This window comes from Hippichthys cyanospilos, chromosome 18 (genome assembly GCF_059441005.1).
Source record: "Hippichthys cyanospilos isolate Australia breed blue-spotted pipefish chromosome 18, RoL_Hcya_1.0, whole genome shotgun sequence".
Lineage (NCBI taxonomy): Eukaryota > Metazoa > Chordata > Actinopteri > Syngnathiformes > Syngnathidae > Hippichthys > Hippichthys cyanospilos.
In genome coordinates, this window is record NC_142386.1 from 964,633 (window position 1) to 985,485 (window position 20,853).

At 42.2% G+C, this 20,853-nt stretch overlaps 2 protein-coding genes across 3 annotated transcripts; one reads left to right on the forward strand and one right to left on the reverse strand.

The window, feature by feature from the left end:
• Window positions 1-169: 169 nt before the first annotated feature.
• On the reverse strand, window positions 170-14,332 carry pof1b (POF1B actin binding protein). 2 transcript variants are annotated; one of them, XM_088441812.1, is made up of 12 exons: window positions 13,813-14,332; window positions 5,410-5,639; window positions 5,085-5,109; window positions 4,914-4,988; window positions 4,743-4,835; window positions 4,533-4,646; window positions 3,975-4,127; window positions 3,776-3,895; window positions 3,212-3,349; window positions 2,576-2,649; window positions 1,624-1,738; window positions 170-1,118 (listed from the first exon to the last, which is right to left on the reverse strand). In XM_088441812.1, exons 1-12 carry the CDS (start codon window positions 14,143-14,145, stop codon window positions 1,113-1,115), a joined length of 1,476 nt encoding a protein of 491 aa, XP_088297938.1. In that variant the 5' UTR covers window positions 14,146-14,332; the 3' UTR covers window positions 170-1,112. The 2 variants fall into 2 exon arrangements, with proteins under 2 accessions (XP_088297938.1, XP_088297937.1); XM_088441811.1 differs by having other exon boundaries at window positions 5,407-5,639; window positions 13,813-14,330.
• A 727-nt stretch (window positions 14,333-15,059) lies between these two features.
• LOC148408294 (putative monooxygenase p33MONOX) lies at window positions 15,060-20,481 on the forward strand. The gene is made up of 9 exons (XM_088440137.1): window positions 15,060-15,214; window positions 15,617-15,798; window positions 15,889-15,950; window positions 16,028-16,203; window positions 16,981-17,095; window positions 17,189-17,316; window positions 18,103-18,206; window positions 18,298-18,470; window positions 20,052-20,481. Exons 3-9 carry the CDS (start codon window positions 15,926-15,928, stop codon window positions 20,270-20,272), a joined length of 942 nt encoding a protein of 313 aa, XP_088296263.1. The 5' UTR covers window positions 15,060-15,214; window positions 15,617-15,798; window positions 15,889-15,925; the 3' UTR covers window positions 20,273-20,481.
• The last annotated feature ends 372 nt before the right edge of the window (window positions 20,482-20,853 follow it).

The following is a 20,853-nucleotide window of genomic DNA, read 5'->3' on the forward strand; positions in this document are numbered from 1 at the left end:
AGGTGGAGTGACAAGCAGTCGATGGGGCAGCCAACAAGCCCTAAAGAGCTGCTATGACCTCATTCCATGCGCCACTCCACTGCTAGCCGGAGAGGGAACGACGCTATCTAGTGTCTAAATTACAACAGTGCAGCCCAATATTTTGGACAAGACAAAAAAACAACACTACTCAAAGAGACGTTTTGTTTAATCACAAACACAGCAGTTGACAGATGCAACATAGCCATCCAAAACATGTTACAACCAACTGAAAATAAACTATTCGCAGATTTACTGACGCTACAACCAGCTAATTTAGCTCTGCCCGTTAGCACACGACACAATTTTCACCAAATACTGCCATTCTGTATATTAAGTAGCTTTCTTTGTCCATTGTTAAGGTTAGCTGTAGCTACAACCTATTTTTTGTGTTTAGTCTACTGTTAACATGTAGCATCATTTCCACCAAGCACTATAGCTGTGCACATTATTCTTAAACATTGTAAGAATCCGAGGAATGGGATGGGTTGATATCTCTTTAGCGGTCAAATGTTGCTGGAAACGCGGCTTATTTGGCGAGCCATCACGGAGCATTTTGGGAACATCAGAAAAACCGGGTATGTGTAGTCAAAGTTATGGTCTTATTTAAAGGCGATTTTTATTGCTGATGAGTTAGCGTCCCATGCTAAGCTGTAACTTAGCTTCCAGTGGACAAAAAGGGATCAACAAACAAACAAACAAAAAAGAAATAACATTTGACTTTGCATTGTGCTTTAAAAACACTCCTAAACCTCCAAAAGCATAAGCACCTCCATCCATGCGCCTCTCCCCTTCATACCACCCTCAATAAACATGATTACGCATAAAAAGCAAAGCTCACCATTTCTCTACAATGTCTCACAAATATATAAAGATATATTTATATAAATATTTACAGAGGTAAATTCCTGTGGCTTTGTAAAGAAACATCAACAGAAGCTAGGCAGTTGTTGCCCAAATTGGTCAATGCAAAAAAATCTTTTCTGATTTGTTGTATTAGTATAAAAATAAAATGGCAGATGCAATCCCACAATGAAGCCACACTATGGAATCCATGGAGCGGGCAAGACAGGGTTTCCAAGTTGTTGTTGTTCTCATTCCTGTTGGGACAAAATCGGGGCGTTCATTCATGAGTGCATGGAAAGGCACCAGTTCATTCGGTGCACGGCGACTTTACTATCTTGGGTTTCATCTTTTGCATGCGGGTCTGGAAAGCATCACCAGTCTAAGGCAAGGGATACAATCCAGACCCCCTCCACGATAAAACAGACAAAACCCATGTAGAAACTGTTTACATACTTTAACCCTTGTGCACAACACTTGGCTGACAATATGCATTCCATTTTTCTCCAAAATTTAACAACGAGGTTATTACAGATTTTTTTCTTTCATCCATCCAAATTGTTCAGCATTATCAGTTCTCTCCATACATATGTGGGTTTCATTTATGTTTTCATCCCCTCCTCCACGACAACATAAGGACAAAAAAGTCCATTTGAAAAAAATTAAAAGATAAAATATGATTGTGTATCAAAACACTGGCTCTTCGTTATATAGCATGTCACGAACGCCACAGTCCTCGTCCAGCCCCGTTTTCTTACATACCCGTCTAATAATCTCTCCGGATCTTTCAATGACGATAGTCTTGTCTTCACCAATAGGCGAGGTCACCTGATAGTCGTCACTCAGCAGGCCGAGGATGGGGTACTGGTTCCTGTACCTGCAGTGAAGTAAAGGACCAGAAATGACGCAATCGGGTTTTTGCGATAGATCAGTGGTTCTTCAGCGATGTGCCCCCTGTGCAATATGTTTTCAGCGAAGTCCCCTTTAACCAGTGTTTTTGAAAAAAAAAAAAAGACTTAAAACGTGCCATCGGTGTCTGATATATTAAACTTCAGACCCTTTCAAACCTCATTTGTATGAGTCCACAAAAAAAATCAACCTAATGCGTCCTCTTTTAGATCATAGTGGAAATCTCTTATCAAAAGAAATAACTTATTTATTAAAACATAATTTTACACAAAAAAACAATATTAAGTGTCAGAGCTGTTCTCAAAAAAATACATAAATATTTGTCCACAGAAAAATATCAAACATAAAGCATCCAGTTTATGGCTTACAGTAGAGATCTTTTCACAAAAATAAAGTATTAACTGAATTATTAACAAATATTTCTCCACAGAAAAAAAGAATTCAACTTTTAGTGTCCTCTTTTGGGAGCTTACTCGTATGTGATCACGAAAATAAAAAATTGACTTGACAGGTAACGAGTGGTGGCACGTGACAAGTTAGGTCAAACCATTCTAGTGTGGGGAGACTCTTGATTGTTTACAATAATGAAATTGAATAACCTACTGAACATAAAATTCATTTATAAACTTATATTTTCCTGGAACAATTAATCAATTCAATAAGATTTTTTTAAAGGAGTTTTGCATGTTTGTTTTGTTGAAAATCTTGAGTACCTCCTGAAGCTTCTTCAAGTACCCCCATTTGAGAACCATTGCGACAGTTGGACAAACGTGTGGTGGTGTGTGATTTTTATGGTGTAGCGTACCTTTTAGTGATGATAGTCTTGGTGGTCTTGGAGCTGTCGCTTCTGCTTTTCTCCAGCATTAGCCTTCGGATCTCCTACACGCAGATGAAGAATGTGCCAATTGGTAATCAGTACACTGAAGACTTGGCAGATGGGAAACATTCATTTATTATTGTTATTTAATGGGTAGTCTTGGAAAAATGTATCGCCCCGTTTGTTTGTGAAATTTGGGCTCGAAAACCCCTATAATGACTAACAGATTCCTGTTTGGGATCAGCATAGCTTTTGAGTAGAAATGAAGCATAGGTGGTCAGTATCTGATGTTATTTTGTGAACGATGTCAATCACTGTTTATTTTTTATTTATTTCATTTAACTTTTGGCCAGTGACAGGGCGATGTGACTTGCTGAGAACAATTAAAAACAAGAAGAATGTTAAGGATTATTCATTCATTTGTAGCATCCTTATTCCCTAATATCACAAATAAAATAGATCGTGTTCAATGACAAAAAGTTGAATTGCACTTTTAATAGCCAGACATCTTTTCTCATGGTTACCACACCGTCAGAATGTAATATGGGCCCCATGCCTTTGCGTTTGGTGTTTTTGGAGGGTGTGTGTAATTGTTGAATGTGTCATGAACTTATGTGGTTTTACCTCCTCCTGTCGGGTGATGGTGGTCTGCCGCTGCTCCAGCATGGCCAGCAGCTCTGAGATCTTCAACTGGAGGGTCTTCTCCGACGCGGACGATGACCTCTCGGTGGTGATCTCAGTCTGGAGCCTGGTAATCTGAGTCTGGAAGGACAGATAATTACAAAATTGGAAAATCGTGAAAATACGACTTGGCCCTCTGGAGGTTTCCTTTTCCGATGATGCTTGGCACTAAAAGAGTTAACCCACGTGCAGTAGTTTGATCATTTTGGAGTCATTTTTGTTCCCACGTAATTTTTATAGTATTTTAGCAAAGCGGATGGCACACTCCTGGTAGTGTGATAACTAAGTCATGCTATGTTGAACTTTGATGTGTTGTCACCATCTGGGTGAAATTTCAGCACCCTAGTGTCTTTCCCTTTGATGTGAAATGCCTTTGACGTGAAGATCAAAGATAGAAGATGGCGTTTTATGGTTTGCTTGAACATTTTGGTTTCCAAAGGCACATTTTAAGTGAATCAATATTCAACGAGGGTTTGCCGTCCCCTCGTCCGATTCCGGCTCGCTCACCCGCAGCCGCTGGATCTCTTGGTCCTTCTCCTGTTTCATGGTCAGGAGTTGCTCGTTGAACTGCCGCGACAGCTCCTCGGTCTTGATGTGCAGCGTGCTACTGTTGGACTGGCCCAATTGCTGCAAAATGAAAGTTTAGATGGCTTGGGGCTAAAGCGAGAAGGTCTTCCTGAGAACGGGAGGGAGGGTGGTTCCCCACCTTTTGTCGGAGCATCTCGTTCTCCTTCTCCAGAGCCCGGATGCGTCCCTCCAGCTCCCGGATTCGGAAGTCGCGGCTGGAGTCAGTGTTGCGGGCGCTCATTAGCTGGCTCTCCAACGAACGTTGGGAGGCGGTGGTTTCTTTCAGAGACACCTGGGCGCACAAAAGTCGAGAGATGGGACCATTGCGTAATGGCTTAAGGACGTACCGACGGACCTCGGAACAGTTTGGCATTTTCCACTTTCGATGAATAGATTGATTTATTCAATTGAGAACAGATTCTTAATTGCAATGCCGAATGCTAATTTGGGCCATTTACGGCACTGCGTAATGAATGTAAGATTGAAGTGAGCAGACCTTGTAGGACAGTAACGGTTTATGGTATGACTGAACAATTTTCAAACAAAATTTTGAAACATTAATGTTCAAAAATAAAAGAAAAAAATGCTTGAAACAAGTTGCCAGACCTCTTTGGAGAACTCTGCGAGGGAGAGAGAAAGAACTAAGGAATAAAAGTGTAGTAAAATGAAGTTTGCTGCCTCTGGGGCTTTTTCTTACCTGAAGCTGTCTGTTGTTTTCGCGAACCGCTTCCAAAAGGCTGTCGTACTGGCGAGCCTGATCGGCTTTAAAGGCCAGATCTCGCTCCAGTGCCTCCTTCTCGCCCTCCAGACGCTGGAGCACGCATACACACGAGCATGATTTACCGCTACTTGCTGTAGGCGGTCCTCATATCCAAGCGGGAGAGCGCTGAAGCGTTGTCGGTCTTACCCTCAGGTCGTCGGACATGTGGAGGAGTTCCTCTCTCAAGCTGCTGAAGGTGGACAGCAGCAGACGCATGCTCTTATCCGCAGTCAGGCGAGTCTAAGCGCACACACCCGCGTATTTTCACTCAAAGGTGTTGAGGTTTTGCTAGACAGCAGGCGAATCGTAATAACGGACCTGCAGCAGGTAACGGATTTGCTGTTTGGTCAATTCGGTGGCTCCTTTTGGAAGCAGAGCCTCCACATCTTCCACCTAAACGAGCACATTTTTACTGATATTACCGTATGCGTTCAGTCTCGTTTAAATGAGTTCTGGAGTGTACATTTAACACGGATGGAGATAACACACCTCATCGACACCGAGATCCACTTTCCTGCAACACAAAATCGAGAGCTCAAACACATATAACTTGTATTATTATCACTATTGTCCATTAAAGCAACATGACACATCCAGTGGCAGTCAAGTGTTTCAATTCAAACGGTCTAAAACACATTAGGGGATCAAGAAATTCAAGCATTTAATACTTGAAAATAAACAGCTCTGAAATGAAAGTCATTCCAGACTATAAATCCACCTCTGTCTCCCCAATGGAGCCATTCATACAAATAGTGACACGGGGAAAAAAAAAGCAAAAACATTACAGGCAATGTGAATGGGGTCCACTTACTGCCCTCTGATCTTGGACACATGCTCAGAGATGCAGGAGTGGATGTCGCAGTTCTTTCGGTAGACATCAGCCAGCAATGCAGCGAAATAGCGCGTGTCCATCTTGGTGGACTCGCTCAGGTCGGTCTTCACCTCCGTGCGAGAGATCTTCTCGATGGCCGGCGGCACCTTCTGCTGTATCACGTTGACGATCTCCACCTCCTCCACCTCTACCGCCTCCTCGTCTTCCTCCTCCTGGAAGCACAGCCGCCATGTCTCAATGGTGGGGCTATACTCACATGGGCATGCAGACGCAGTTCAATATTTTTTTTTGTGCACAGCAATCATTTTACGCGGCAGGTCGTTTGATTGGCTCATTAGTACTTGTATAATCATTTAAAAAAAAAAAAAAGCCTTTTCTGCCAGTTGTGCTTTTAACTACATATTAAGACAATAGAACTTAACACAAGAATAGTGACATTCAAATTATCTATTGCCCAAAACAATCTGAGAATTTTGCCTGATTTATCTCTATGTTGTAAAATTGAACAAAAGGCAAGGCCAGTGACGTACCTTCTGTGAAATATGCTTTTAGCCAAGTAGCCCTTAATCAATCCAAAGCATTTTTGCATTAATAAAAGAAGACTTAAGACATGCAATCACAGTCTGATTTAATAAAAACTTTAAACCTTTTAAACACTTCAAACATTACATTTGTACGTGTCCACAAAAAAATAATCAACATTGGTCAAAAGACACCTACAAATTAGACGAAGCACGCTATAACTTCAATATTTCTCAATGTTCTTCCATCATTTCTTCTACTCAAAGAACCCCATTCTCTGATTGGCTGACAACTCTTAGTCAAAAATATCCACTAATTCGTCATAGCAAGCCAAAATTCCAAAATGTCAACATATCAAAATTAGCATCTTGTTTTAACCCCTGGCATTTGCCCCCAAAACTCAAATTATCAAGCATATATGGAATATTATTGGTAAGAAAAGCGGCGTAAGCAACGAAATAGGTGATGTATGAAAGCAATTGTTTATGTTGTGTAATTCTCTGTTCTGGGATGTTACAGGAGCATTTGAAGTAGCAGTTTTTATTTTGTTTGTTTGTTTTTTTTTACCAAAGTCAAGTTGCTGGCAAGGTCACTTTAAACAAATTTTTTTCTGTGGTCTCCACAACACAAGTCTCAAACACACCCACCACTGCATTTTTTCTTATCTGTAGTTGCATCATCCTAGACAAAGATGCATGACCTGTTATCTGCAGTCATGCCATGCAAAGCGCACACAACTTCACTCTTTGTAAACATCCACCTGTCACTCTCTTTTGTGAGCTGAAATCTGATGTCATCATTTCCTTTGATTGATATGAGAATAAGGCGGAAGTTTGACATTTCTGTCGTGTTGTCCGAAGTGCAAAACCAACAAACGGCATTAGTGACACCCCCGCACCAGCAAGCCAAAACACAAGCACCTAATACAAATAAGCTGCAGGAACACAGACAGCTTGCACATCACACTGGAAACTTCATGACATTTGTTTTATAAATTCAACAAACGAGTATTTTGGGTCTACATGTGTTGATGCGCCATAATACCGCCACATATAGCAGATGCAATTGGTTAGCCCGCTGATACATTTAGCGGCATTATAAGGGGCCAAAACAGATTATGGGGGGTGTCCCAATACTTCCAATACTTCTCACTCCAGACGTTGATGTCATCACTTCATAAATACCCGCCGCTATTCGGGGTTGTTCTGCCAGATTCCACAAGGACTTGAGGGAAGATCTTAAACTGGCACATCATTAAAAAAAAAAAAAAAAAAAACTTTGGTGTATCAAATGATAATGCGCTCAATTTGTTACATGAAAACAATTTTTCAGACAACTTCTAGATATCATATAGGTATTAAAAAAACATTTGTGCAGTTAATAGTCCTTCACATTTGGCATGCCCTGACTTTAATTAAAACATTCAGAGATAAGGGCAGTAGTAAAACTTCTGATAATTAAAGTTCGAAGCTTGCGTGAGGGATCACACGGGTGTGTCAATGCATGCCAGTCATTCCTGCACAGAAAGCGAGCACAAAAACCGGTCGAGGACTGTTGACTCTTCCCATTTTGACAGTTAGAAGATTTAGAAAAGCATTGCAAAGTTTGAAACTTACTTTAATTTTCTCATTCAATTGAATCCAAATCCCATTAGCCCCTCCAATTTTTTGTGCTTTTAATAACGATAAATATCACTCCATTATATAAACTAGTTCTGTCGAGCGATTCAATGTTTTTTTAACTAATTAATCACATCATTCAGCATAATTAATCATGATTAATCACATTGCAAAACAATTCAATGCCCCTAATTTGTCATGGTGTATATACACACGTTGTTGTACTTTGTGTAATTTAAGTGCATTTGCAGCCCACATTAGGTCACACTGGGGCGGAGTCTTGATTGTCACACGCTACACGAAATCGCTTGACTGGATTTTCAATATGCAGATAACGAGCAGACGGCAAATTCCAAAGACATGCAAGCGCATTTCTGCAGATAGCTGCTGGGGCTGTTTACCAACTCAAGTACTGGCGATATGGGGGAATGTCCTCAATCATGTAAACGTTATACCAAGAGAGGCAGTGTGGTAAACCGACCCTTTCTCTAGAACAACTTCTTGGATTACACTCTGAAAGCCACCGCGTCACACACTGACCTATATTACCCATGATGCACGCACACACCTACACGCTTAATGCGGAGGGTTTTAGTATGCTGCTTTCGTAGCCATTTCATATAAAAAGACATTTTACTGTAAATTAATATTGCGTGGTAGTCTACCGATTGTCTCGATCATTTTCATTATCGTGAAAGCTGTTTCAGCATTTAACCATGAAATCTATCTTAGGATTGTGCCAGTAGGCCTAAATTGATACCAATAGTGTGAAAAAAAAACCATGTACTCCACCCTAGTGAAATGGTTCTCAAATGGTTCTGGTACATATGGCCTGGGGGTACGAGAACACACTTCAGGGGGTATAGGAGATTTTAACAGGGCCTCTGCTGGTTTCAGAGAATCTAACTGAATGCCTTTTAATACCATGATACGGCCAGTATTTTTTTCTTTTCAAACTAAGAGCAAATGAATTGGAACATGAAGCAACTTATTGCTAGATTCTGTATTAGTGACCGCTTCGCAAAATGCTTTATGCCTTTTATTTTAAGTTTGATAAAGATTTGCATTGCCACCAGTGACACACTTTTCCAGCAAATGAGCCAGACATAAAACAGACGACGCTACGTGAGCTCTCATCTGAAGTTGCTATCACTAAAAATGTCGTTCAATACTTTAATAAATCAGACAAATATAGCACAGTTCTTTGTTTTAAGTCTTTTTTTCATTCAAATATTCTTTGCACTGGTGGGGTTCCTTAGTTGGCAAAAAAATTCATCATTGAAAAACGGTTGTGCGCAAATGTGCTGAATTACCCTTTTCTCAAGAACACAGTGACCAAGCATTAACTATTCAACATGTTGCTGACAGCTCATTTACTTTAAGACCGCAACACCCCTTTACAAAAATCCTTCAAGTATCCGTCACGAAAAGGTGCTTCCGAGAAAAAGCCCAAGCCAGTAAGCGCTTATTTACGCCATTCGTGGCCACGCCCGTCTTATACGTGACGCTGCAAGTTGACATTCCGCGGAAAGTACCCACCCACAGCAAAAACGTGTGGGAAGTGGCCCCAGACACGCCACACGCATTTATACACCCTTCCATGCTTTGTCACACACAATCGGTGCTACTAACTCACGCTCATGAACTTTTTTTACCCCATGGGTGTCGGCACACACGCACACACACGCACACACACACACACACACACACGGAAACAAACTATAAAACGCTATCCATCGTGTTTAACATCCTTCTTTCATTACGTAATGTTAAGGGAGAAATAAAATGTGCAAGTATAGCTAAAATGTCCAGTGACTACGGCGGGAGCTTCAGCTTTGCAAAAACGCTAACGCTAACTTAGCTCGGCAAAGTACTCAGCTCGTGGCTCTGGGGGCCACCCCCGCACCTAGGAGTAAATTTCGACATCTTGGATTTTTCTGCCATTTTTACATGCACGCAGTATTTTTATACATCATGAAAACTGCCAGTTATTCATATTAACTTTGGATTTACATTGTATTTTTATGATAAAAGACAATTGTGTAATTATATTTCACAAAACTGACCACACCTCAATGAGGTGTTGTGGCATACTGTTTACCTCACAGAAAAATGTATGGCACTGTATTGACCGCATTACATTTATTACAGTACCCGAATTTTGTGAACAGCCTCTAATTCAGTATTTTTTCAATTTCCTGAATTGTAGAGTAATAAAGCTATGGTGATTCAGAATAACCATTTATGGAATTATTGGCTAACTTAAAAACTGAATGTTTTCTCATTTAGCTTCTTCAAAGTAGGCCCCTTTTGCCTAGATCACAGCTTTGCACACCATTGTATTACCATCTAAATCAGTACATGGTCGCACTGACATCATGATTTTTAGTATGACGTAATAAGTCAACGGTTTTGCAGAAGTAATTCCACGAAATTCACGTCCTGCTATAACCTGCCGTGACAAGTTTTGGTTCCTCTGCTGAGGGAGAAAGTAACGTTTCCTCGAAGCCACTCTTGAATCGGTTTCATTCTCAAGCTACTTAACACAAAGTGAGGGAAACAAAAGCCGAACCGTTTCGTCGGCAAAGGACGCATATTTGTGCGGCTGCCAGACAGACGGCCGCTTCCCGGAGATTTTCCGCCATAACGAGCGGCGTCGATGGCGAGCGGGGAAGCGAAAACTGCTGCGTTTGTGTGTGCCTTGCCTCCTCCTCCTCCTCCTCTTCCTCCTCCAGACTGGGCTCGGGGGTCTTGGGGGGACTGGAGGACAGGCTGAAGCCTGAGGACGAGTTCCTGCTCACGCTCTGAGACAAGAGGAAGAAAGAGCCGTGTTCATAGAAACCCAGGGCCACCAGAGTCATTGAACACGCCTGGCCACCCACCCCAATAAAGCATCTTTGTACTCCTGTTTGAGGAACGTGCGCAAAGTCAGCCTGGCGTATTCGGAGGGATCAGTCTAAAAACTAGCGAATGTTGATGCCTTTCTTAAATCCACGGAGCGGAACAAGCCTTCGGCACATGTAATGTCATTTTCAGTCCGCAGCAAGTGGTAACATTTGTTTTTGATGGCTTCAATTCCATGTGAAATACATGTATTTAAATGATCAAATCAAAAACAAAGTATTTATTTTTTACTGCTGAAATGTCTAAAAAGGTGCACTATCCCTAGTTTATGTTGATTCACAGCAATAAGCGAAACTAACCTGCATTTTTTTCAACGCAATAAGGGTTCAAGAACCTATTCTTGGGGTATGCCATGTGCATACCCGTTAAAGCTATTTGGTTACTCTTTTAACTGTTCTAAGCCACAAAACCCCCTTTAAACTTATTTTTTAAGAGGATGGATGCATGTCAGTCAAAGATTGAACTAAATTATGAATGTATTTCATTTAAGACTGTCCAGATGCGTTTGAATATATTGTAATATGTTCTAAACTGGAGTGTTTGGGTTAAACAGCTCAAGGCAAATAGTGGTGCTTGGTGCTGACATTCGCAGTGTTACATAACAAGCAGCACAACAAAAGCTTTAAAATGTACGGCTCGGATGCCTTAAAAATTGTACTTATTTATTTTTTGAGGAGGGTTGTTTAGCACAAATTCATAGCCCAATCACTTCACACCCTAACCTGGCAAGTTGGTTTCAAAACTGTAACGCACAGTATCCGAAGATTTGCGTGTAAAAGTGACTTACGTTCCATGTGTAAAGCCCAACGCCTTAATAAAAAAAACACAATAGGAACTTGTCTTTCCTGAAAATTACTTCAACGACATTGCTGACAGACGTTTTGCACAAAAAGCCAGTTGTTCATATACTGTACTCCCAGTAGCGTAACTAGTTTAGCATACTGTATGTTCTTAAACATCTAGCTCATTTCTCCTCTAAGTGTTTTGATTGGAAATCAAGTAAAAGGAACTTGCGTGGCTTTAGGACATCTTTTTTTAGGGGGGCTTCTGCTTTCTAGCATTCATCTTCATGCTACTAAGATTAGCATAGTTACTCTGGGAAAAGGTTATCTAAAAATATTATCTTTGTTATTTTCATTTCAAATTGTTGGTCTATGTTAACTCAATGGGGCAAAATGCATTTTTTATGGCAAAATTCTCTAGTATAGTCGGTTAAATCCTGCTTAAATTCCCGCCCAAGTATTTTTCTGCATATTTTAGAAACTAAAATGTTAACTACTCATGTTTAAAGGATGTCTTAAAACTGTCTCTGTTGGCATTTTTTTTTAAAGGGAATGACTCCGTTTCAGCGTCACACTGTGGCCATCATAAAACTGAGAACAAGTGATATTTTCAGTAACATTTCAACTAAAACTACTTACTACTTTCATGCTTTGAGCAATTTACTAATCAGGTTAGCGGCTAAAAAATAATCAGTCAGCAAAAAGATTTTTTAAATGTCTTTTTTATTAATATTGTGGTTTTAGTTGTGTTTTAATGACTTACATTTATTAAACCAAACCATGGACTAACCTGCATAATTTGTGTACTAACGTCTTTTACAGTAATCAGTGTGCCGCCTTTTATGACTTTTGACCAGGACAATCAAACTTGGGGGGGGGGGGGGGGGGCAACCCGACGAGGTGAAAGAATGTGTTTTTATCTTCTTCAACTCCAGGGTGTGCCACCTTGGCAAGCATGCGGGTAGGGTGTGGCACTTACTTTCTCACAATTCCAACTGGAGTTACTCAAACAGGAGAACAAATGATTGGCATTAAAAATGAAAGAGGAGCCAGTGGAAACCCATGTTAAAAAAAAAAAAAAATTAAACTTAAGTAAAGAAGGGTTGGGTCCAAATGAAAGCACAGCACAAGACGTGGGAAGTATTAAAAGCATTTTGAAAGAAGTTAGTCAAGTCAATCTGGGAGCATGCGCAGGACCTTCAACATTTCAAAGGAGGGCTGTAACCTGCTGAAGATGTATCTCCAAAATTCAATCCTGGAAAGTTAGCTCCCTGATGCCAATTTTACTGGTTGACATGAATCTGGCAAACAATATGTCTCAAGATCCTATGCAAAAAAATGAACACAAAATGGGCCGTTTTGTTTTCGCATTTTTGATATTAATTTAATATGCACCGATCGGAGCGGCAATTTTGTTTTAAAATAGCTATGCAATGAAAATAAAAAATATTCTATTCTAGTCTAGTTCCTCTGACCTTTTCCAGAGCCCGTACTTTGACCAGCTCTCACTTGCGAATACGCACGAATTCCAAGCTCCAATTCAGAGGCAGCTATGCTAAACCGATGACTTTACAATATTTGTCGAATTCCAATCCGATTCGCCAGACGGGTCGAAAAAGATACATCAGCATGAACAAGTCATGCATATCTATCACGATGACAAACCGTTGCTCGCGATAGGCCGCAAGAAGTCGGCGCAGCGTGTTAAGATACATTCAGATGAGGCCACATGCGCCTGCACACACTGTTGCATCATGCGTCCCGCCCAGAGTCACACAGAAAAGCTCCATGAGCTGTCATCGTTTCCAAGCATGCAAAGCTGAAGCTGGAATATGATGATAGTCAAATTTCACAATGTAAATGACACCGTTTTCAAAATGATGATACGTGCTACTCACGATGCACACACCCATGCACAGAGTGTTGCTAAATTAAGAAACGTCACAAGTGGTTGGTTTATGCAACAGCAGAACCTCCAAAGTGACCCTCAGAAGCCAGTTTTGTTGCCAGAAGGATTGTACAGCTGGGCCTCATGCAGTGTCGTTGTATATATTAATGAACTTCCAAATACATGTATGAAAAGTTGCTTGAGCTCGGTCCATATACTAAAACGTTTGTTTTTCTCACCTGTGGGACCAAGAAACACTAGTTACTGCTTACCATTTTTTTTCCGCTACTGTATGACGTTTCTAAACATTGGTGGGACAATTTTGCCATAGGGGGAGGGTAACAACACATTACTAGCGAGCCAAAACTTTGCAACTTTGTTAAAGCGTACATGCTACTCATACAACATAAAATTCAAAGTTATCATCTATTGCTATTGCAGTACAAACCACTACTTTTTTCGAAACAAAACTTCTCTCCTATCATCAACACTTGGCACTAAGATAGTTTGATTGAGTTTTGCGTCTTTGAGAAGTTTAAGTGGAACCATTTTAAAGGGGCCCCTGCATCTTTTCATTTTTCCGGACGTGGCCCTCAAGAAAAAGTTTCCGTAAGTAATTGCATGTTGCGTTCAAGGGCCGCGCAAGGTTGAACCGAGAGCGCTCGCTCACCGTGTTCTGAAGCAGAAGCTCCGAGTCCAAGCTGCTGACGCTGACGCGGGGGACGCCCTGCAGGTAGACGGGCGACACCATCGGCTGCATGACGGTCGGCTGCTGCAACAGTACGTAGGACTGCTGCTGCACGGTCGGCTGCACCGGCACAAGGTAGCGCAGCGTGCTGTAGTTGCCGCCGTTGACAGCGTACTGGATCGGGGACGCCGAACGGGCCGTCCCGGTCGTCGCCGCTGTCAGCACCGTAGCGCCGCTCACTGGCTCGGGCGAGGCCACGTTCACGGTCCGGTAGGTGGAGGTGGTTGTGGTGGTCTTCTGGCTCTGGACCGACATTTTTTTTTTTTTTTTTGTGGAGATGCGGGCAAACAAAAAGAAAAGTTCTGCTGGTGAGATAAGTTCCCAAAGTGTTTGAAACAAGCTCGTTCCTGCTGTTTTCCCCCGCGGAGAGAAGAGGTGAGTCCTCCGATGTTACTTCCTCCTTTGCGGGCAGCACTGGGGAGGAAAGTCCGGTTAGTAGAGTGCGTCGCTCCCGGGGGTGGGGTGGAGAAGCCAGCGACGCGAGAGGGAGGTGCTGTTGTTCACATCTTTTCTGGAGGTGGGCGGAACCAAGACATAGCTACTGTATGTTGATTTACGCCAAATTGTTCGAGCTTTCCCAGGTTAAGTTACTTCAATGCACTTCAAAAAACTTTTTTTCCGGACGCATAATAAAGTCTTCACTAGCAGTACTGATGTGAAGATATTCTTTTAGTGACATGTTGTACAGCGAGTATGCAAAAATGTCTCAAAGTGTGAAACGTCATACAGTTTTGTAGTAATACCGTCGTTCAAATGTAATAGTGCGTCGAACCCTCTTGTAAGCACAAGTCTTTCAGACATGGAGCTTCAGCTGGAAATCAAGAATAGTGAATAAATACTCAAACAGCCTTTCACGTTGTTTACTAGGCATGAAGTCATAAATCGTGTTCAGCGGTCGCCATGGGAACGGTCACATCCCGGCTGGTGAATGTAAAAGGCCGTTTTGTATTACGTCACCCTGCTGCAATTCGACCACTAGAGGTAGCCAAAGAGCTATTCGGGCGTACCGTACACGTAACATAATATAATAAATATTCAGACGTGGTTGTTCTATAGTAGCACGTAGCCGTAAAAAAAAAATAGGAAATAAAATCCATAGGACTTTGAAGTTGGTTTATCTGCAAGCAACAAGATCGAGCCCCTTCATATAAAGATGCAAACTCTCGCGAGATTTTGACGTGTATTTACCCATCTCTCCCGGAAATCTACATCATTCAACATAATGGCCGTCGAGCAAATCATCCGCTTTTCCTCAAACTGTTCTCTCCTCGTTGGAGATTCACTCTGGACACTATAGCCATACGCCCCTAATTCGACGTTTTCGGTAAGAAAAACAATCCACCGCTGGATATGTTTGGTCCCAAGCGATGTCGCGTCTGTGTCCTTCGTCATCGGTTGTTTCCGCCGTCGCTTGCTTCCTACGTTTACAAATTTTACCGATAAGCGACGCTTACATATTCTCATGGCAAGAATTTTTCAATGATTTATTTATACCCATGTTTGTGACGTTGTAACCACTACTCATCAATTCGGTGTCGATGACATGATCCAAACCTTTGTTTAACTTGGTAAATAATCACGTCGAAGTTCACTCGCGTCTTTCGACGAATCGATAAACGATAGAACGCCGTAGAAAATTGCTAACTTGGTTTAGTTTGATACCATTCTTGTGCTTTTTGTTCTTTGAAATGATTCGTTGTCGACATTGGATTTGCCGGTGATGCAGTTGTTCCCGCTGGCCGGCTGCTTTTTCCACGATGCAGTGCCAGAAAACTTGTGTGCCTTCCGATCTGATGTAACCTCAGCTTCTCCATCAGCCCGGTCCTCCACACAGAACCACATCCGGGTGCGATGAGCCCATCTACTGCCAACTACTGCTCTTTACGTCTGTCCTTCCAATAATAACAGGTTATTTTATAACATATATATTCACGCGACTGCACACCAGTTGTATGTTCCCTTTGACCCCCTGCAATATTTTTTTCTCCTGTTCTGCAGTTGCTGATCAATCTTTGCTCTTAATAATACAGAGGCCATGTCTGGTTCTGGTGACTTACCAGGTGAGTATGAAACAATAACCCGTCTTTTAAGTTTTTGAGGAGACAATGTGAAATGGCGGCGGTCTTGGTTTTGGAAGCTATCGAAGGTTCCGGGATCGGTGGGATGAAGCTCCCAATTGGCATGACCCGCCGGGCGCTCAGCTACGACGACAATCTGGAAGCTCCCATGTCCACGCCCCCACATGACATCAACATCACCAACTTGTGGAGGCGCCCTATCGTGCCCGAGAGGAAGTTCAACCACCTGGCAGAGGTGAGACGCAAACTCCAAACTCTCCCTCAAATGTCTTTCTTCTTCACAACAGTTTGGGAGCTTTCTTGGATAAACTATCTTAAAATAGAACACGTAAATGCTCATATATTTGCAGTATGAAGGTCACAATACAGTATAACTAAACACAAAAGTTGAAAATGTTTGAGAATAAAATCTACATTTATGAGTGTTAAAATTCACCAAAGCACCTAAAACAATAAGTAGGTGAGTTCAGTCAGTCAGTCAATTTTTACTTATTTTTTAATAATATGATCCTATTATAATAAATTTGGAATATTTTTCTTATAGTACTGTGACTTATTTTTGTGCTTTTGCTGTATTTATAGTACTTTTTCTTTTGTAAAATGCCACGTAACCTTTTTATTGTCTGTCAATTTTTTGTTGTTTCTTTTTTTATATACAGTATACAATTAGAACGTTATTGCCAGAATTTCTTCGATTTCCTCGTATTAAGACCTTCTTTTTTTATTTAAAACCATTATTCAGATACAATTACAACTATTGACAAAATTGCATCTTTTTCATTATGCTTGGACTTATTCTGTATTACTGCTATTTTTTTAAACCATTCGCATAAAATGGCAACCTTTTCATACATAAGAATTAGGTCATTTTAACACATCTGAATGTTGTTTTGAAAATTTAAACAAAACAGATCTTCAATTTATTTGAAACACTCTTTATTTAAATAAGCCCTTAATATTCTGGATGTACAGTACAGTATTTAAATATTTGTTCCATGTGTTTTGCCATCAGGAGGATGAAGGCGCTGCGGTGCGTCAGTCTAACGCGGTTGACAGCGCCCCAGCGAGGTCCGCAGGTGTGGTGAAGACCAAGGCTTCCTCCCTCATCCTCAACTCTCTCATCACCAGTAAGGCAATGATCGCAACAAATTCAAGTATTTTTCTCCTTCGTTCTGAAGCTTTTCATATGAACGTGTTGTTTTTTTTTCCTTTCCTCACAGAGCAGACTCATGACAGTATGTACAAGTTTGAGCAAAAGGCGGGCCTCAGCGACACCGGCTACACTCCCCACAAAGGCCTCACGGCAGAGGAGACCAGACACCATCACCGTATGCCCGAATCCTTCCAGGTAGCCCGTGAGGCCATCCCGTTGACATCATGTATTTCCCAGTCCTTAACCCTAACCTTACCCATCACAACAGGTTTCCTAACGCTCACCTTAACCTCAACCAAAATCTAAATCAAATCCAAACTCTGAAACCAAGTCTTGACCCTCAAAAAGACGTCTGAACCAGCGGGGCACACAAAAATGGTCAAAGAAGATCTAGAGGTTCCACAGAGCTAGCACACACCTGCAATATGAACCATGTTGCACAAACATATGCACACTTGCTCAAAAAAAATCACAATCATGAGTATACTGTACAAATAGACTATTTTATATTGCACCAGAAGATGGCAGCAGACCTGTGGTACAATATTGAGTTTTACTACGCAGTAATGACAGTAATGAGTAATGACAAATGGCTTGGGTCGTCGTTTTATTGTCATGCGTTCCTGTTTGCTCAGCAACATTTGTTCACAATGCTGTGATTTTCTTTTACACAGCTATGCCACTTAAAGTCATGTAAAACGATTACGATGATATTGTGGCAATTTTAACTGTGTAATATCACCGGTGTCATTACGTCCCTGCTACCAGACAGAACTTACTACAAGGTGACTGGGAACAAATGGTGAAAAATTAAAGCCACCATTTTTTTTCACCTCATCCAATCAGGACCTCTTTGAAAAACGTAATTTCTGACCTTGTTGTCTTTCAAATTCATTCAAAACCTAACTCTCACACTTTGGTAGTTGTAACCCAAATATACCTTTGCAATGCTTACAGCGGGACATTTTTCTTGTCCTGTAGAAAATGCAGATCCAGAGCATGGAGGTTCGGGAAGAGCGCCACAACACATCGGCCCAGTCCACGCCATCCACCACGCCGCACACGTCACCGAAACAGCAGCGCAAGTAGGCCGGATGATAACAAACCCTTCCAAGCATCTGGGCTAATATGTAACCGGCCCCACTCACTTTTGTGTTTTTGTTTGGTTTTGTTTAGGAGCTGGTTCAGCAGCACCAGTTCGGACGTCAGCGTCAGCTCCTCCAACAGCTCCGTGGATCTGGTAGGAGGCGACGCAGGAGGAGGCGTGCTGGAGCGCTGGGGCGTGTTTGGGTCACGGCCGCTCGTGCACAAGTCCACCTCCGATCTGGGCACCGAGCCGTCACTGCCAGGTAAACACACTTGCGTAAACACCAGCGTTACGGATGCCGCCTTAGTTCCAGAATGCTCGGTGTTGTTTTCGAGGTGTCTAAACGTAGTGGTCGCAGTCAATGGAACCGCTACCTCCGACCGCCGTCTATGTCAAGTGCGGTGTTGATTCAAGTGGTTGACCGTTAAGTAATCGTTTATTGGTGTAAAGGCATCTGGTGATTTAAGGTTTAATTACAGCCACTCAAAGTGTCCCTTCATGGTGTGGCGTTTGTTTGAGTGGACAGCATCAGCTTTACAGATGCAACTTCCGCTCCAAAGTTGATGTGTGTTCATTTAAAAACATCTGCTGTTACTCTGAATCATTCATTCATCAATCATTACTCTGATCATTCATTTTCCCAACTACTTGTCCTCACGAGGGTCGCGGGCTTGCTGCTGCCCATCCCAACTGCCTTCAGGCAGTAGGCGTGGTACACTCTGTGATTGACAGCCAATCACACAGCGCAAATAACCATTCACACTCACAAATGCTCCGAAGGGCGATTTGGGCTGTCCAATATACAAGTACCATGCATCTTTTTGGGAATATGGAAGGAAACAGGAGTACTCAGAGAAAACAACGCGGGCGCAGTGACAACATGCAAACTATACACAGGAAGGGCGGAACAGGAATGGAACCCGCAATCTCATCTGCGTGTGAGGTGGATGTGACAACCAGTCTGCCATCATACCGCCCTGGGTGGTATCAATGCCTGGTGATTACAGTCACCGAAAGACGACTGTTTGAGGTTGAGTTTTTTCAGATGGATAAAAATCAAACTCCAGCGTGGTTTAGCGTCACAGATGGTGCGTCTGCTCGCGATTTGTTGTGAAGGCGCTGACTGCTTCATGAGTAACGGCGTGGCCGTTGTTGCACTTGAAGAATCTCGCGCCGCGTTTGCCAAACTTCCGTTTCACCATCAGCGAGCGCGTATTGATGAAAAATGGTGCGAGAAAGCTGAAGCCAAACAAAATACAAACAGAGGAGGAGATTTGGGTTAATGAGTGAAGGGACGACCTTCAGACGAGTGGCCATTTTGGATGGTTGCGTATAAAAGACAAAAACAAACAAGACATGGATCAACTTGACGCAGGGCAGTGGAGCAGCGAGTCTCGGCGCGCTGGAAAGACTTTGAAGCCTTTTGCGGCCGCATGACTTTGGGTAGGTGGCTTTCGAGTATGCCTTTATTCTCCTGAGACCCGTCGTATTCATTTTTGTCCTCTTTTTTTTGTCCGTTTTGTCTCGGCAAGACGTTCACAATAATTGCATCCCACCCAAACGTGTGAGATGTCATCGGAAAGGCCAGGATGTCCTCCACTAAACAAACTAGGACATTGGAGGGGTAGCTCGAATGAGTCAAACAACAGAGACAAAAAAAATGCCCACTACATTAGACACAAATGAATAGTCTAGGTCTCAGGAGGATATTTTGCTAATGTTTGTGAAGTAGGCTGCTCAATTTGGTCAAGTAATGCCTTGTTGCCTATTGTTAGAAGTGGCATTTCTCGATTTCGCACATGTGAATTTACCTTTTTTTTTTTTTTTTTTTCCCCTATCCCAGCTGGCTTTGCACTGCAGGCTTACCGCGGCGTCCACAAGCCCAGCGCCGCGGAGGTCATGAAGTCGCAGGCGGCCGCTCGATTGGCCGATGGGCAGGACGCCCAAAAGGCGGCCGCCCTGCCCAAGATGGAGATCCCGACAGTGGACGGGCGGCGGCAGGGCGCTCGGCCGCACAAGCTCAAGCCACGCGACATGAACATCCTGACGCCCTCCGGCTTCTAGACGCCAGACTACACCCTGCAACTTAATTGGCTGCCACTAAAGAGGTCACGTGGTTCATCCTTTACTAGTTTTGCCGCTAAGGAAGCTCTGATGTGCGGTAGAACTGCTAATTAGGATCATAATATGTGATTGGCATTTCAAGTTCCTCACAAGCACAGAGGAGATAAGCACTGTGTAAAACCAAAATACAATAAAACTGCTTAAAGTGATACTATCACCTGGTGGTGTTTTAGAACTATTACCGTCAAAATCCGTGCGTGGTGAACATCATCGACTAAGGAGGTTCTACTGTATTGTAATCGGCAACTACTTTATTAATGTCACTGTTACTAAATGAGCTGCCGTCGCTTTAATTTTTGTAGCCATCATATTCGAAATGAAGATTTTACCATAATATCCCCAGGCAATTCCCATTTCTAACACAGCAGATACTTTGTTCATAAATATTAGTCACTATAAAGGAGTGACGGGCAAAGTAAAAGTCTTGAATTATACATGTTGCGTTGATATCCTGTTTTTACGATGTAGAATTTCTTAATTTGAAAATGTCTTAATTTGATCTGTTTCTGCTTGAAATGATG

Coding starts and splice junctions, on each gene's coding strand:
- pof1b (XM_088441811.1), bottom strand. CDS start 14,145: ATGTCGGTCCAGAGCCAGAAGACCACCACAACCACCTCCACCTACCGG. Junction 4,989..5,084: donor TGGATCTCGGTGTCGATGAG/GTGTGTTATCTC, acceptor GTGCTCGTTTAG/GTGGAAGATGTGGAGGCTCT. Junction 4,647..4,742: donor ACATGTCCGACGACCTGAGG/GTAAGACCGACA, acceptor TGCGTGCTCCAG/CGTCTGGAGGGCGAGAAGGA.
- LOC148408294 (XM_088440137.1), top strand. CDS start 15,926: ATGTCTGGTTCTGGTGACTTACCAG. Junction 17,317..18,102: donor GTATGCCCGAATCCTTCCAG/GTAGCCCGTGAG, acceptor CTTGTCCTGTAG/AAAATGCAGATCCAGAGCAT. Junction 18,471..20,051: donor CACCGAGCCGTCACTGCCAG/GTAAACACACTT, acceptor CCCCTATCCCAG/CTGGCTTTGCACTGCAGGCT.